Below are 16,821 nucleotides of genomic sequence, written 5' to 3'. Positions count from 1 at the left end.
GAAACCCTAAATCACACCAGGTATTTCAAACAGAGGGTTTTTATTGAAGGGAATCCATTACACAGTGATGAAAGGCTGTCAGTGCAAAAATGGGATGCTAAGGTAGCCAAAAATGGCAGGAAGTGGTGACCATACCTGGGGCTGGGGTAACAAAATGGAATAGGTGGGGTTATGGTGCCTAGAAGTCTGTAGGAGGAGCACAGCAGGGCTGATTCTGAGACCTCTGAGGAGGGAGACCCCACAGATTGTACTGCAGCTGTAAGAGGCATGGCCTAGGTTCTATTAGTTCCTTCAAAAAGATACTGTTCCATGGGTGCTACAAAGACCAGAAAAGATGAAGGCCTGGAGCGTAGCAGCCCCTGTTGCTGGAATGATGCTACAAGGACCTTCTACCTTGAAGCAGAAAGAGAGCATCTTCTTCCTTCTTCCAGCATCCCAGTCTCCATCTGAAGTCTCCCATCACTAGGACTGGACCAAAGCCAGCTGGCAAGGTAGTTTAGAGATGTTGTTAGTAGGGTCCCAGCTCCAGAATTACATAACCGATGTAACAGGGTGGGCTTGAAGCAAAAAGACCAGAGCTGAATACTAGCACACTCCTTTAGTTTCCTCATCTATAAATGCATACTAGAATAGTACTTACTTTCCGGTGTGATATGAGGGATAAATGAATTTGTATGTAAATCCCGAAATAGAGCCAGGCATGCAGTGAACATTATGAGAATGTTATTTGTCCTTGCTGCATGACAGTAATAATAACAGCTCTCACCATCCTGCGGGTGTACAGACGTGGTTGTCTCTGGAACTCTTAAGATCCAAACTGGATAAGGCAAGAGTTTCTTTCACCCCATTCTTCATAGCAGGGCTGCTTGGCTGAGGTGGGGGAGGGGAGTGAAGGGTGCCCATTTGTGAACCCATGCTGCCCTGGAACAAGGTGCTCCTGAAGCATGGCCTTTGATTCCAAAGCTTTAGAATCCAGCTTCTCCTAGCCCCTTCTTTGGAGGTGACAGACTCTTGATTCATGCTTTCTAAGGACTCCTGATTAGCAGGCAAGGAAAGGAAGGCTATTCTAGAATGATTACTCTGCTCTTAATTTTGGGAAGTGGCCCAGCAAAGAGTAATCTTGAAAATGTTGAGGTTTTGGGGGATAAAGGGGAGCCGGGGCAGACAGAGTGTTGCAGATCATAAAACTTCATCTGGTGCTAAGTTGTTATTGAATTATGCATTTCTGAATGACTTCACTGGTTGCAACATGATGTTGTTAAGTAGACTGAGGCTGAGCTCTTAAATTTATTTGCTGGTGGGAGTTTTGGCAGGAGTACACACTGACATGACTGTAGACTCTCTTGATCCTGACACAGGAAGGGGAATGCGTTTGATGGGATCTTTGTGTCTCTCTGTTGGGGGGGCACAAAATGAGAATATCAGTTAAGGCTGTCATTGACAGCTGAATGGCTCATCGGTGGCTGGTTGGGAGGATGATGATATTAGTAGCAAAGACAGTTTACTTGTTACGTATAGGAACTGTTCTAAAGTATCAACTATAATAATTTATATAATCTTTATGGCAATTCCCATGAGGAAGATGTTACTATATCCCCAGTTTACAGGTGAGGCAGTTTAGACACAAAGAGGTTAAGTAACTTTCCCTCATTTTCATAATATGTTAGACTGGATTTCCCCAAAAAACAGATCCTTTAGCATGGATTTGCAAAGAGTTTATCTAAGTTGTAGGGAACACTGGTAAACAGGAGACGAAGGGAGACTGAGAAGAAAGAAAGCCCCTTAAAGAGTGCACTATGGGCTGAGCAGGGTGGCTCACACCTGTAATCCCAGCACTTTGGGACGCTGAGGCGGGTGGATCACAAGGTCAGGAGATCCAGACCATCCTGGCCAACATGGTGAAACCCCGTCTCTACCAAAAATACAAAAAATTAGCCAGGCATGGTGGCGCATGCCTGTAGCACCTGTAGTTCTAGCTACTCAGGAGGCTGAGGCAGGAGAATCACTTGAACCCGGGAGGTGGAGGCTGCAGTGAGCTGAGATCACGCCACTGCACTCCAGCCTGGGTGACAGAGTGAGACTCTGTCTCAAAAAAAAAAAAAAAAAGAGTGCACTATGAGCTGGAAGTGCTAGAGGATATCTGGTGCTCAGTCCCACCCAGGACCATCTAAAAGACTGAATAAAGCCACCCCATTGTCCCACTAGGGGTCAAGGAAACCTGGATGTTTATCCACCAACTTCCATCCCTCACTGGGTAAGGGCTGCTCCTGGGAGTGGTAACACCTGGCCTTGCGGGTGGGTGGGAAGTGCAATGCCTGTAGCCACAGAGCAGGCGGTATTGACACAGCTGCTTTCTAGGTAACCTTGGTGTCCTCATCTGTAATAAGGGTGTAGTACTGTCTGTTTTGTGTTGTCACTATGGAGAGAAAAATGAGGAAACAGGTAAACTACTGTGTGGTTGCAATGATTAGAGGATTATCTGAAAGTCAAGTGTCAAAACTCACAGTGGAGGTCTTTGAGGGGGTCCCAGAGGTAGCCAGGAGGTCTCCTTGTTAGTGAACTATTGGTGAGGAACTTGCTGGGAAAATGGATGTAATCGTGGTTCTTGACTCCTGCTACCTGGGCAGATAGGAGGGGAGATTGACTGCTAAACACTCCTAGTGATTGAGAGCAGAGAACTGCAAGAGAGGTCACATCCAGATGTAAAAGCTTGAAATATATAAAAACCTTACCTATTTCAAATGCTTATATTTATAATAAGCAACTGATGCAGGTTTACTAGGCATTTGTAAAAAAATCAAATAAGAAACAGAATAAAGAAAAAATAGTACCTATATTCTCATAACTCTAAGAAAAACGTCAGCGTTTCCATGTATTTAAATCTAGATGTTTTAAGCTTAGGCAGATGAGATTTGTTTGTTGAATTTAGTTCAGCAAAGTGAAGGAGGGACATTTTCATAGGAATTTATGATGTCCCTTTTCAGGATGATGGCCAAAGCTAAAGTTAACCGTTCATAATGAAATTGCTTGTTTTTAAGCATTCCCTAAATGCTGTGTGGATGAAAGGCATGCCATTCTGCCCCTTCTTACAGATTGGGCTATGTGTTCACTTCAGTCTGGCACAAGATCATGCTCCTCTTCTAGACTCACATCTGAGAAAGGAAGGTCTTGTGGTAGCTAACCATCTCATAGGACTGATCCTTCTTATATCACAATTCCCCTATGCTAGAGGTCATGATTTTGATGCATCACAAGGCGGACTAGGGTAAATCTTCAAGCAGTTTTTCTCTAAGGGAAGGCATGCACATAGCATTTTCTTCTCTGCGTTCTTCAGAAACTGAGAGCCTTTTTTCTGCTGGCTTTGAAAATGCACCACAACTAACCTCCTATAAAACTCTTGGGACTGGAAACATCCCCCTTAAGACCTTTTGTGTATACCATTGTCTTTATCATAATGTACCATTGTCTTTATCATAATGGTTAGGAGTGCAGACCCCGGGCATGTTGCCTTGGCCTCAGTCCTGGATTTTGAATGACTAATTGTTTGACTTTGGATGGGTATCTACCCACCCATAAAGTTGCTGTGAAGACTAAATGAATCAATACTGTAGAACACTAAGGGCAGTCAGAGGTGTCTGAAAGTGTGCAGTACATGGGAGCTGCCCCATGGTGTTATTTGTGATTATTCTCATCATCCTCTTCCTCATCACATCCCAGTGTTTGAAACTGTAATGATAAAGTCTGGAACCAGAGTTTTTAGTCTTTTTATTTTGTTTTGATAGATATCTGTTATTTTTTCTGAAGGCTTATGGGAATTTTTCTTTAGTTTTGTATTTCAAAAATATTGCCAGTATGTACTTAAGCTCAAGTCTCATCATTGATTTTGCCTGGAACCCACTGTGCTCTTCAGAGTCTGCAAACTCAGGCCTTTGGGTATTTCAGAGAAGTTTTCTTTACATATGTCTTTGATTGTTGCTTTCTGTCAGTTGTTTGATGTCTTCTCTCTAAATACTTCCAATCCTTTGCTTAGAGGTGCATTCAGTATTCTCTACAACATCGTACTTCTTGTTCTTTTTCATCTGTTTGTCGCCACCCTCAACATTTTACTTTGGGAAAACTTATCAAATATTTTTTCTACCCATTTAAATAAGACATCAGATATTTATTGACCACTGGCTGTATGTTTGGTTAGGGCACAAAGACTAATTTTTTTTTTTTTTTTTGAGACAGAGTCTCGCTGTGTTGCCCAGGTTGGAGTGCAGTGGCATGATCCTGGCTCACTGCAACCTCTGCCTCCCAGGTCCAAGCGATTCTCCTGCCTCAGCCTCCCGAGTAGCTGGAATTACAAGTGCTTACCACCGTGCCCAGCTAATTTTTAGTAGAGACAGGGTTTCACCATGTTGGTCAGGCTGGTCTCAAACTCCTGACCTCAAGTGATCCTCCTGCCTTGGCCTCCCAAAGTGCTGGGATTACAGGAATGAGTCACCGTTCCCAGCCAACAAAGACTAATTCTGGTTGGCACCTACTGGAGGATTTGATGCTATATCTACTTAGGTTGTGTCCAAGGACTATGAGCCCAAGTCAGGGAAGAATGAGAAGGCTGGGCTACTGCCGATTGCTCACTGTTAGGGTAGTCACTGGGTACACATAGAATCCCTGTGGCCCTTGGTAGAGAAAATTTAGGGACTTTTATGACTTGAATCTTTCATTGTCAAGGTAAAATAAATTTGAGGACCATGAAGATTGAGTAGAGTCGCACATCTGGCTAGTGGTAAGCCAAGGTCAAGGAAAGCTTGGACCCTGGCCCCAAGGTAGTCCTTTTTGCTCCTCAGTCCATTATTGTATGAAAACAGTGTTGCGCATAAATCGTAGAAAGTTTAATCAGCATTGAACATCTACTCTGTGCCTAGCCCTGTGCTACACGAAAGTAAGTCGTCATGAAGCAGTTTTGAAAAGAAAAATAGGCATGGTTTAGTTAAAAGTAATTGAAGGCTGGGCATGGTGGCTCACGCCTGTCATCCCAGCCCTTTGGGAGGCTGAGGATGGTGGATCACCTGAGATAAGGAGTTTGAGACCTGCCTGGCAAACATGGAGAAACCACATCTCTACTAAAAGTACAAAAATTAGCTGGACGTGGTGACAGGTGCCTGTAATCCCAGCTACTTGGGAGACTGAGGCAGGAAAATCGCTTGAACCCAAGAGTTGGAGGTTTCAGTGAGCCGAGATTGCACCACTGCACTCTAGCCTGGGTGACAGGGTGAGACTCTTGTCTCAAAAAAAAAATAATAATAAATAAACAAGTAAAAGGAAAGCCATTCTAGTTGGGAAAAATGGCACAGACAAAAGTCTGGAAATGAGAATGGCACAACCGTGTTTCTGTCTGTGTATGAATGTGTTTGTGTTGGTGGCTAGGGTTGGGTGGGTGGAGGCATTCCCACAGACCTGGAGGGTCAGTGAATAGAAATGCAATTAAAAGGGTGATCAGGTGGGGTGAGGTGTGTGGTGTAAAGTGTTGGAGGCCAGGTTATACTCACCTTAATCATATCAAGGCTCACTTCACATCTTAGTAACGTTTGGTTTTTCTCAAAACGTTTGATTTCTGTCTAGAGCAGACAGTACATGCGCACAGCTCCATCTCCAGCTATTTGAAACACTTTTGCTCTCTGTAGGAATTTCTAGGGAGTCAAACTGTTACAAGTGCTCACAGCAGGGAAAAGAAAGACAGAATTGTTCTGGAGATTGATGCCTGAGGATGTGGCAGAATTACAGGAAGGGGTCACTTCACCATCTACATGTTGAAGGAGAGCCTTGGAAGCTCAGGGCCGCTGCTGCCCAGGTCTCATGGATGGCTCCTGGCATCCTTGTCCTCGCAGCGCTTTGATGCCTGGCTGGAAGGCACTGATGTCATCTCCCAGCTCAGCCCTCAGCTCCATGAAGGCAAGACTTCCTCCTCCTTAATTTAGTTGCAAACTTTGTGAGCAGAGGGTGCTGTCAGATGTTAAACACTTACTCTTGGCTTTGCACAGATGATGGTTTGGAGTCTGTTAAGAGGGCATTGGTTGTGTTAGAAGTGAAAAGGCTCATGGATAAGAAACTGGTGTGTGCCTGAACAACCTCTTGTTTGAAAAACTGTTAGGAATTCAAGCATCTGATGGTGCTGATAAGAGGGAATGGTATAGGAGTAAAGGCTCATTTTCTCCCAATTTTCTGAGGTTCCCTTTCAAGTAATTAGTGGCATTCTCTTCACCCAGTGAGTCACATATCCATATTTTTGTTTTTTTTTTAACTTTTAAGGTATCACTTATATGCATAAGAATACTTCTGTTTAAAGTTCACAGTTTAATGAGTTTTACATAACCCCAGTTAAGATACAGAAATGGTTATAACCTCCCAAATTTTTCTTATGCCTTCTTTCAGGCAGTCATCTCCCTTATAGTAACACTATTTTGATTTCTGTTATTTAATTACCCAAATCAATATATAGAGAACATTCTAACATCCCAGAAACTTCCCTCAGGCTCTGTCCCGGTCAGTACCTGCCCCTCAGGTCACTATGCTTCTGGCTTTTATCACCATAGAGCAGTTTTTCTTGTTCTTGAACTTTTCACATAAGTGGGGTCATCATGCATTCTTTTATTTTTCTTTTGCATGAATTTTTTTGAGATTTACTCATGTTGTTGTGTGTGTCTGCGTCTGCAGCTTGTTCATTTCTTCTTGCTGAGCAGTGTTCCATTGTGTATATGTGTATCCCTTTATGGATCCATAAGCTCTTACCTAGGTCTGGCTCCCAGGGCCTCTCCATTCTCGAATGCCCTCCTTCTCAACAGCTTCTGAGTCAGCTTCCTTCTCTCCTGACTTCTCTTTGTCAATCCTCGAGTGAAGGCTGGAAGGGGAGCTCCATGCAGCCAAGATTGTGTCTGTGCCTAGGACAGTGTGTGACCAGCAGCAGGGACTCAACATTCATAGAACGAGTGAATGAATGAGTGTCCAGGACACATCGTTTTAATTGTTGACCAGTCTAGCCCAAGCAACTGAGAACTAGGGGACCCCCAGGAATTTTTCTTTGTTCATAGAATCAACATGAGTGGTCCCGGCAGAACACTCCCCTAAGTGCTCTCTGCAAGAGCTTCCCTAACCTCTAGACCAGATTGGGTCCTTTCACAGGCTTCAAAACTGCCTCTGCCACCCCCATCATGACTTTACTACACTTTGTTATCACTGATTTACTTGGCTGCATTAAATTTCATGCGCTCGGTGCTCTGTCTGGCAAATGAGATACACAGGGGTTTCCTTTTCCTCCCTGCTGACTCTAGCCATTGGACTGGATGGCCCTGTACATTTCCTATACTGTCTTCTTGAAGAGTTCATCTTAGAGATAGAGAACTGATATAAATAGATAGGGTTTGTCTATGTATTTTTAAAATAATGTGCTGCTTACCAAAAACATTCTGTGCTATATTTTTGCTTCTCTCTCTTTGAACCGCCAGTACCTGTGCCTTCTAAACAATGCCAATTATGAATCAATGGATCACTGAAAAAAGAAAGAATAAAGCACACAATAATCTGATGGCTTCCTTGGTGCCAGATAGAGGAAACACCGTGATAAACTTACATGGTCTACTCTTGAGGGGATGGAGAGAGAGATAACCGTGTGGCTAATTTGCACACAAATGTGCGAAGTCTCAAGTCATTTGAGATAGGGACATTTATATACTCAAGGGGATGTTTGTTACTATACTTGCACATGCCATTAGAAATACATGAAAAGAAGCTAACCATTTGGAAAGATTTAATACTTTATTTTCTTTCTGGTGGTCAGCAATTGAATAAGGCTGTCTGAAATAGGAGAGCAGAAAACCATGGTGAAAAGTCAATGGAAAAGAACTAAATGGGGCCACTCACTCAGCCTCCAAACTATTGAAGTCTGCAACTCTTAATTCTGTAGAGGTCTAGTCTGTGAATAATTATATTAAGGAATTGGGCAGAGTCATCACAGAGCTGCAAAATATCACCCCTGGGGCCTCATTGGAGACTGATGGGAGCTCTGGAGAGTTGATAATGGCAATCAAAGGTTCCATATATTTAACATGCACAAAGGATGAGCTTAGAAATTATCTGCCTGCCAACCTAGCTTCTCTACCTGGAACAAATTATCCAAAAATCAATTTGCAAACACCTTTGAGATAACAAGGTCTTGAGTAATAACCTCCATGGCTTTGTAAAGAAAAGCATCTAGCTTGACTAATCTGCTTAATTTCCTTCTCTGACCAAATGGCAGGCTATAATAGAGGCAATCTGGAGTTGTCCCTTAAGATTTGCTTCGAGTCACACTGAGAAAATATTGTCCACCCCTGTTTCATAGCAATTATTCTGTTTCTAGAGAATCTTTGCTTCTAGGTAATTAATTAGAAGGGAAATGCTTAGTGCGTCTCTATCTCAAAGCCGTTACCTGAGTTCCAAGCTAAAATGTATACCTGCCTTCTATCCATGTGAACAACCCAGAGGCCCTCTATAAGTGAAATATTCTCAAACAAATGCACATTGTATTCTACCCTCATATGCCTCCTCTGTGCCTGCCCTTTCTCCTCTTCCTTGTTCTACTCTTCATTTCCTCTTGTTCATACCCTTTGACATATAATCCCATTCCTCGCAGTTGGTTCTAAGAGAACATGAGATAAGACAGACTGAAGTCTTTGCACAAAGATGTTCATTGCAGCATTATTTACCATAGCAAAACATGAACAACTCATGGGTCCAGCAATCAGAGAATAGTTAGTGTGATAACCTGATGGATTGTTATGCAAATATTAAAGACATTGATCATAAAGCTCAAGCAGTATATGAAAAAAAAATCCTTACAATATAAGTGAAGGAAGAAAAATGAATCTACATTGGGTCTATGTGTTATTATAACAACACAAAAAATGTGTCAGTACATAAATATTGGAATGGACATGGAAGAATAAAAATGGCTATGTTGGATGTTAGAGATATTTTTTCTTTCTTCCATTTTTCTCCATTTTCTTCCATTTCTTCTCACATTTTCTCTTTCTTCCATTTTCTTTATTGTTCTGCCATTTTTACTGCAAATAAAAATAACAAATATATTCAGTTTGATTTTTTTAAAGATGAGTATTAAGAGGCAGACAGCTTTCCTTGGTGCAAGTTGGTCCAGGAAGGCATGCAGATATAAGTTTTATCCTACACTACCTTCTCCATGACCTTGGTTAGGTGACCTGATTTCTTAGGTCCTCAGTTTTTTTTTTTCCCCATTAAAGTGAAGGTGATAATGTTGTCCCAAGAATTACATGAATGATACGTGTGAGATTTTAAAGTACATAAGAAGTACAAGATAAGTGTTAATTTTTGTAGCTTTGCCATGGGCTAATAATTGCAAGGAAGAGGCTACAATCCAAGCCTGCTGAACCTCTGGTCTACTTAGCTGACTGCGTGGAACTCAGTGGAAGAGAGGTGGCAGCACAGAGTAGATGCACGATAACTCAGCACAACTTTTCCTTTAACCCCTCATTCCTGCTGGGTCTGCTGTGACCCATGACTTTCTCTGCTGGAAGAAACCTGCTGGGGTTGAGGCAGAAGCTGAATTCTTGCTGTGCCATCATTCTTTTTCTACTTAGGCTCATATCACTTTTTGGAAAGAACTTCATTAACAATCTATGTGTTCTATGTAAGAAATGTTTATAGACCTCAGGCTCCCCTGGTTTTGTGCCAAACTTTGCTTCAGCAAAAGCAGGTTTTCCTTTGAGGCTAGAAAACAGAGTATTCACCCAGCAGCTTTGCTGTGTTCTGGGAAAACCATTTCCTCACATGGCCTTCTTTCTTTCATTTCTTTAAATGAAGGAGATAAGGTAGGCATTGAATATAGCTATTGAAGAAATACTGATTCAGGTACTTACATGCAAACCCTTAAAGTAGGGCATGAATGGGATTTAAAAGGGTTTTCAGGCCAGGCGTGTTGGCTCATGCCTGTAATCCCAGCACTTTGGGAGGCTGAGGCGAGCTGATCACCTCAGGTGGTCTGGAGTTCAAGACCAGCCTGGCCAACATGGTGAAACCCCATCTGCACTAAAAATACAAAAATTAACCAGCCGTTGTGGCAGGTGCCTGTAATCCCAGCTACTTGGGAGGCTGAGGCATGATAATTGCTTGAACCAGGGAGGCAGAGGTTGCAGTGAGCCGAGATGGCCCCACTGCACTCCAGCCTGAATGACAGAGCAAGACTCCATCTCAAAAATATAAAATAAAAATAATAAAATAAAACAAAAAGGGCTTTCTGACTATTTTTTGTGTGGCTACATCGAGAATTCTGTCCCTTGTCGTCATGTGCTTGTAGTCTGCTCTGTAAATCATTTGAATCTGACAGTCCTTTTCGATTGTTTGTCTTACAGAGCCTCCCACGCCCATTGCTCCCCCAGAGCTGCTGGCTGTGGGGGCCACATACCTGTGGATCAAGCCAAATGCCAACTCCATCATTGGGGATGGCCCCATCATCCTGAAGGAAGTGGAATATCGCACCACCACAGGCACGTGGGCAGAGACCCACATAGTCGACTCTCCCAACTATAAGCTGTGGCATCTGGACCCCGACGTTGAGTATGAGATCCGAGTGCTCCTCACACGACCAGGTGAGGGGGGTACGGGACCGCCAGGGCCTCCCCTCACCACCAGGACCAAGTGTGCAGGTAAGATTTTTTTTTTCCCCAGGCTCCATTATGAGAGGCTGTGCTGTTGCCAAGACTGGCCTTCCCCTTGCCTTCCTCTTGCCTTCCTGTGACAGATAATTCCGAATTTTCTTTGAATGTGAATGTGCTTCCTATTGTGGATAAAAAGGATCAAGGCCTTGGGAGTTTTTTTTGTTTGTTTTTTAGAGGACCTTCTTGCTGTGGTTGCATTTCTAGGGGCTTTCTAGCTCTGACTGTGATTCTAAGAACTTCCTGACTTTAGCTGGGTCATGGGAGGTTCCTGGATCTAATAGTGTTTCTGATGAGACACACTGGCTCTGTGTCTTCCAGAACTCCTGGTGCCATTTGTATGTCTGAGGCTTTCTAATGCTAATAATTTCTCTGAGGGCTCTTGGTTTTGTGTCTCTGGGGGCCCTGGCCATGTTTCTCTGAGGGTTCCTGGCTCTGTTTCTCTGAGGGCTCCTGGCTCTGGTTTTTCTCTGAGGGCTCCTGGCTCTGACTGTGCCCCGTGAAGGCTTCATTTAGACTATGTCCTTGGGGGCTTCTGGTTTTGGTTGTATCTTTAATGTGTTTATAATTCTAACATTGTTCCTGAGGCTCCCTGAGCTGGGCCTGTGACCCTTGGTTTTGAAAATTTTCTTGATGGCTCCTGGTTCTAGAATTGTCTCCGAGGGGCTTCTGTTGCCAACCATGTCTTAAATGCCTCCTGGCTCTGACAGTATCTCTGAATTGTTTCTGGAACTACCTTAGTCCCTAAGAGCTTCCTGCCTCTGTATCCCCTGGAGGCTCCTATCCCTACCTAAGAGTCTGGGTTGGGACTATTCCTCTGAAGGTCCTCTGGATTCCACTCTATCTCTATGGGTTACTGACTACACCTGTCTGTCTGATATTCCTGGATGCCATGTAAGAATTTGCTGGCTGAGATTGTGTCTAAGAGGAGAGATTCTCTGGATCCAACTGTGTCCCAGGCCTCCTGGCTTCTACTGCATTTCTAATCAGGGGCTATTGGCTAACAACATGTGTCTCACTGTACCTCTGAGATGATCTGGCTCCGGATGCAACTCAAGAAATTAAACTAACTTGCTCTTTATTTGTTGCAAATTACCTTATTTATGTTATATCTTTTTTTCACACCAAGTAAACTTTTGCTGTAAGTACTTACATTTTATATATGCACAAAGGAATAGAGACTCAATACTTTTAAACTTTGTGTCCAAAGTCATAGAATGGCCAGTGGTACGGTCAGGAATTACACTTAGATTTTCTGACTCTCAGCCTTTGACTTTTGGCCACATCATGATGAATAAAAGAGAGAGAGAGAGAGAGAGAGAGAGAGAGAGAGAGAGCATTGTATATACAGCTGGGGATGTTCTAGTGGAGGCGGGTGTGGCTCAGGGGAGCAGGCAGCATGGGTTTCAGAAAACAAAGAGGAGTCACTGAGGGCATCTGGGTGGAGGGGAAGGATCCATCAGTACAGGAACCAGGGAACAAACAGCAAGGGAAAGTGCATACAGCTCTGCCATAACCTGACATATAGGTGCCTAAAAATCACCACACTATGTCAAGCTACGAAATGAAAACCACAGGGATTATGGAAAAAATGGGGCTAGGGGCCATATTCATACTTCCTTAGTGACACATCAAAAAAGAGGGGAATCTAGTAAAACTGGTGGCACAATTTCATGCACGTGAAATGGCTAAGAAATGCATCCATCCAGGTGGAATATTCCTAACCTGAACCTCGGAAATCCAAAATGCTCCAGAAGCTGAAACTTATTGAGTGCCAACACGATACCACCAATGAAGATGACATTGTTAACACTGCAGAAAAAGTGCCAGTAGATGACATGGCAAGCATTGGTGATGAGCTTATGGAAGGACTGGAGCAGTATGCATTCATAGCAGAACAGGAAACCAGGTCAATTTATAAAATCAGAGACGTCTAAGACAAAAATCATTGTTAATGAGGCAGATGACTCTGGAGGAAACATTTTTAAAAGCCATCCAGCAGAATGCCTCTTTATCCCTAGAGGATCCACTTCCTGGTTCCTCAACTGCTTCTGATGTTTGTTCTCACCTAAGAAAATAAAATGTGGTGTATAGGAACCCTTCATCAAAGCACAACATCACAGGGAGAGGACTGAAAGCCAGGATGTTTGTTGCTGACATTCACCAGCTGATCCAGGTATCTGCTGAGTCTACTGTGCTGCTCAGTTAACCTGAACACATTAATATTTCACAGTATTAATGACATATCATTTATTCTTTTTTACTGTTAAGCACTTATGTGTGAATAAGCTTAAGAAGATGATTGCTTATCGATAGCATATACATTTGGAGTCAGGAATTATGGTGATGACAGACAAGCACAGAGTTGTCCACGTAAGTGGCTAAGATAATTACACCTCTGCTTTCTGATGGTTTGACATACAAAAACTTGGTTCATGCGCAACATTATTTAAAATATTATATAAGATTGCCTATGATATATATAAAACATAAATGAATTTTGTGTTTGGACTTGGGTCCCATCCCCAAGATATCGTATTAGGTATAGGCAAATATTCTGAAATTCAAGAAAATCTGAAATCTGAAACGCTTCTGGTCCCAAGCATTTTGGATAAGGGATGCTCAACACAGATGGTATGTTACCTTGAAAAAGACCTGAAGTTTGCTGTGGAAGTGGGTATCAGGGAGGTTGCAGCCTGTGAGTGACTGTGAAGTGGTGGAAGGAAAGCTGTCTGAAATTGGGGAAAAAGGTGTGGCTCAGAACACAGGCAGTGAGCTGAGGGGCCAGGAAGGGGTTGGTGTGTGTTGCATGTATTCGTAGGTGGCTCAGTTCTGCTGGGTGCAGGTTTCTCCTTCACTAATGTTTCTCACATACAAAATCACACATAAGCAAATGCAGAATTCGTGTTATGCTCAAATTGCCCTTTCATATATTAATTGGGTTGGAACAAATTTGCGTTTTCAAAACAAGAGTTGTAGTGGAATTAGCTGTAACCATTCTTAAGTATCTCAGTGGCGTATCATGGTAGTATGTAACCCAGGTATTTTTGTTGCTTGGAAATATTCCTTGTAAGGTTATTGAACCACTATGCTGAACAGAGATGCCATTTTCTTGATTATTTTCAAAACAGGCCTTTGGTAAAATTCCTCATTGAAACCTGATTATGAAACTTACTACTTTAAAAGGACATAATGATATGTTACTAAACTGGGTAATACCTTATCTCAGCTTTGCAATGCAATATTCATCCATAAAAATAATTGATTTGATCCTGCTGATGAGATTTCTCTCTTTCCACAGGGTAAATGTAAGAGTTTCCAGGGTTTTTGATCTTTATAAATGATATTCAGAGTACTTTAGCAGCCCCCGTGGACTTATTTGCTGATGATCATATAATACATTTTGAAATTCAATCGCAAGATGATCATCTCAATAAAGATTTACAGTCTATTGCAAACTGTTGCCATGACTGTGTAATGGATTTTACATGTTGAAAACACAATAATCTGGCTATCAATATAAAAATTATGAGTTGAAATGCAATTGTGGTATTTTATTTTTAAAAAACGTTGGTGTTTAAGTTACAGCTAAAATCTTGAATAATTCACATTTTACAAAATGTGTCATCAAGAAGATAATCTTCCTTCCCGCATCGCCACTGATGGTGGAATGTTTTTTGCCTCGTAATTAATTTTTAAGAGAATTCCAGGGCTGGTATCTATTTGTAGGTGTTGTTTATTGGCGTTGGTAGTCTGAGATTTTCCTCCTTTTCCTATTCTATTATTAATCACGCTGGAAATGTACTCATTATTTTACAAAACAGAAAGTGAGAGAGTATGTAGAGTGGAAGGTATAATTTCTGCCCAGAGGAATTTACGGGCTGGGTTAGGATTCCAACAAAACAGCAAAAAAAGGTAAAACGTAAAGGCAAGCATTGAAATAGCATGCTTCATGGAGGAAAAACAGCGTCAGCATGGAAAGAGAAATGGTCTTAGAATCATCTTGGGCGGTGGTTCTCAAAGTGTGGTCCCTCGACCAGCAGCATCAGTATTGCTATAGACTGAATACTTGTGTTCCTTTAAAATTCATATGTTGAAATTCTAACCCTCGAAATAATGATATTAGGAGGTGGGGCATTTAGGTACTAATTATGTCATCAGGGCAGAATACTGATGAATGAGATCAATGCCCTTACAAAAGAGGCCCCAAAATGCTCCTTCATGTCTTCTGCCATGTGAGGACCCAGGAAATGGGCCCTCACTAGACACTTAATCTGCTGGCACCTTGATATAGGACTTTCCAGCCCTCAGAACTACAAAAAGTAAATTTCTGTTGTTTATAAGTTACCCAGTCTATGGTATTCTGTTACTGCAACCTAGATGGATTAAGACAAGTATTCCCCTGGGAACTTGTTAGAAATGCACATTCTCAGACCTGTTCCCCGACCTAATAAATCAGAAATTCTGGGGTTGAGCCTAGAAATTTGCTGTAAGGATTCCACTGAGTGATGTCATTTCATACCCAAGTTTTACACTAACTTATGTATAGTGACAAGCCAACATGGCTCTTTGGAAGGATGTTCATTCCATAGCTTGGTCTTTGCAGCAGCTCTGAGATGTAGATGGGAGGAAAACTGAGACTCAGAATCGTTGGATGAAGGTCACCAATCGGTTAAATGCTAGGTCTCTTGGCCAAAGAAGCTCTTCACCAGAGGACTTGATGGAGTCTTCAGCCCTGGGGACCTCCTCTGCCCACAAGTGTCCTCTTGAGAGTGGCATTGGGTAGTAGGGAGGTTGGTGACTATGGAGATCAGCTGAGAATGAATAACTACTACACAAAAGTTTCACTCCTTTCTATCAAACATTTACTTAGTCTTTTCTTTGTGCCAAATTCTGTGCTAGGCACTGGTGGCAGAGGTTGGCTTAGTAAGGACATGCTAGTAGCAGGCAGAGACTTGGCAGCAGTAGGCTACAAGCTTGGGCGTAGCACAAGAAGATGCTAGAGAGGCAATTCAGCTAAGGCAGGTGGGGATGCATTCTGGCTCTGCCAGTTTTGAGAGGTCACTGATTAAGAAAATTCTGGGGTACTAAGGGAAGGCTATCCTTCCCCTAACCCGAAGGATACCTCCTCCTTAACTCTTAAGGGGGAGATTGTCAACTGTTTGCCTGTAGCGCAGCATCCCAGCCCAGTAGGCTGGAGTTCAGAGCAAGACTCCCAGCCAGTTAAACCAGAAACTGTACAGATGATCAGATAGGAATCGAGGGATGTGGGGTTGGGAGTAGGGAGTCAAAGGTGATACTCCCATGCTTCGGTTTAGATGGCTGAGAGATGAGTGGTTGTATTAGTCAGGGTTCTTTATAGGGACAGAACTAATAGGACAGATGTATCTATAAAGGAAAGTTTATTAAGGAGTATTGACTCACACGATCACAAGGTGAGGTCTAGGCTGTCTACAAACTGTGGAGAAAGGAAGCCAGTCCGAGTCCCAAAGCTGAAGAACTTGGAGTCTGATGTACAAGGACAGGAAGCATCCAATATGGGAGAAAGATGTAGGCCAGTAGACTAAGCCAGTCTAGTCTTTACATGTTCTGCCTGCTTTTATTCTGGCCATGCTGGCAGCTGATTAGATTGTGTTCACCCAGATTGAGGGTGGGTCTGCCTTTCCCAGTCCACTGACTCAAATGTTAATCTTCTTTGGCAACACCCTCACAGACATACCCAGGAACAATGCTTTGCATCCTTCAATCCAATCAAGTTGACACTCATTATTAACCATCACAGTGGTGAAACAATTTTCTGAGCTGAAAAACACAAAAGGAAATGAGCTCAGGTCTGAATATGTTGTGTTGGAGGTGAAGATGTATAGCAGGTGATGGGAATATATAAATCTGGAGCTCAGGAGAGATCAGCAGATAACTGCCTCTTCCATGCGGACTACCTGATTTCACTTGGACTTTAGAATCAAAGGGACTTCTTAGTACTGATGAAAGCAATTTAAGTCTGTGTCTTCATGCTGTTCTGTTGAGATAATCCATTTCTTATATTTTTATTTATCATTTTGTTTCTTTTCCTTAGTTTAATCATTCACCATCTTTCGTGAGATATAGGTAT

General features: G+C 42.5%; 1 protein-coding gene and 1 long non-coding RNA gene across 14 annotated transcripts in view; one reads left to right on the top strand and one right to left on the bottom strand.

Moving 5' to 3' along the window:
* The window catches only part of PTPRT (protein tyrosine phosphatase receptor type T), a 1,128,501-nt gene that overhangs the window by 506,624 nt on the left and 605,056 nt on the right, over positions 1-16,821 (top strand). For all 13 annotated transcript variants that reach the window (XM_054674440.1, XM_003316939.5, XM_054674441.1 and 10 more), the window contains exon 7: positions 10,407-10,700. In XM_054674440.1, coding sequence (XP_054530415.1) covers positions 10,407-10,700 — 294 coding nt within the window. The remainder of the gene's footprint in view (positions 1-10,406; positions 10,701-16,821) is intronic.
* LOC129138167 (uncharacterized) lies at positions 22-2,356 on the bottom strand. Its single transcript, XR_008541227.2, has 2 exons — positions 2,219-2,356; positions 22-1,394 (listed from the first exon to the last, which is right to left on the bottom strand). It is a non-coding gene; the product is annotated as an uncharacterized LOC129138167 (long non-coding RNA).

The sequence above is a fragment of the Pan troglodytes genome, chromosome 21 (genome assembly GCF_028858775.2).
Source record: "Pan troglodytes isolate AG18354 chromosome 21, NHGRI_mPanTro3-v2.0_pri, whole genome shotgun sequence".
Classification (NCBI taxonomy): Eukaryota; Metazoa; Chordata; class Mammalia; order Primates; family Hominidae; genus Pan; species Pan troglodytes.
The sequence above is the reverse complement of the archived record's forward strand: the minus strand, read 5'-3'. Positions and strand labels throughout refer to the sequence as shown.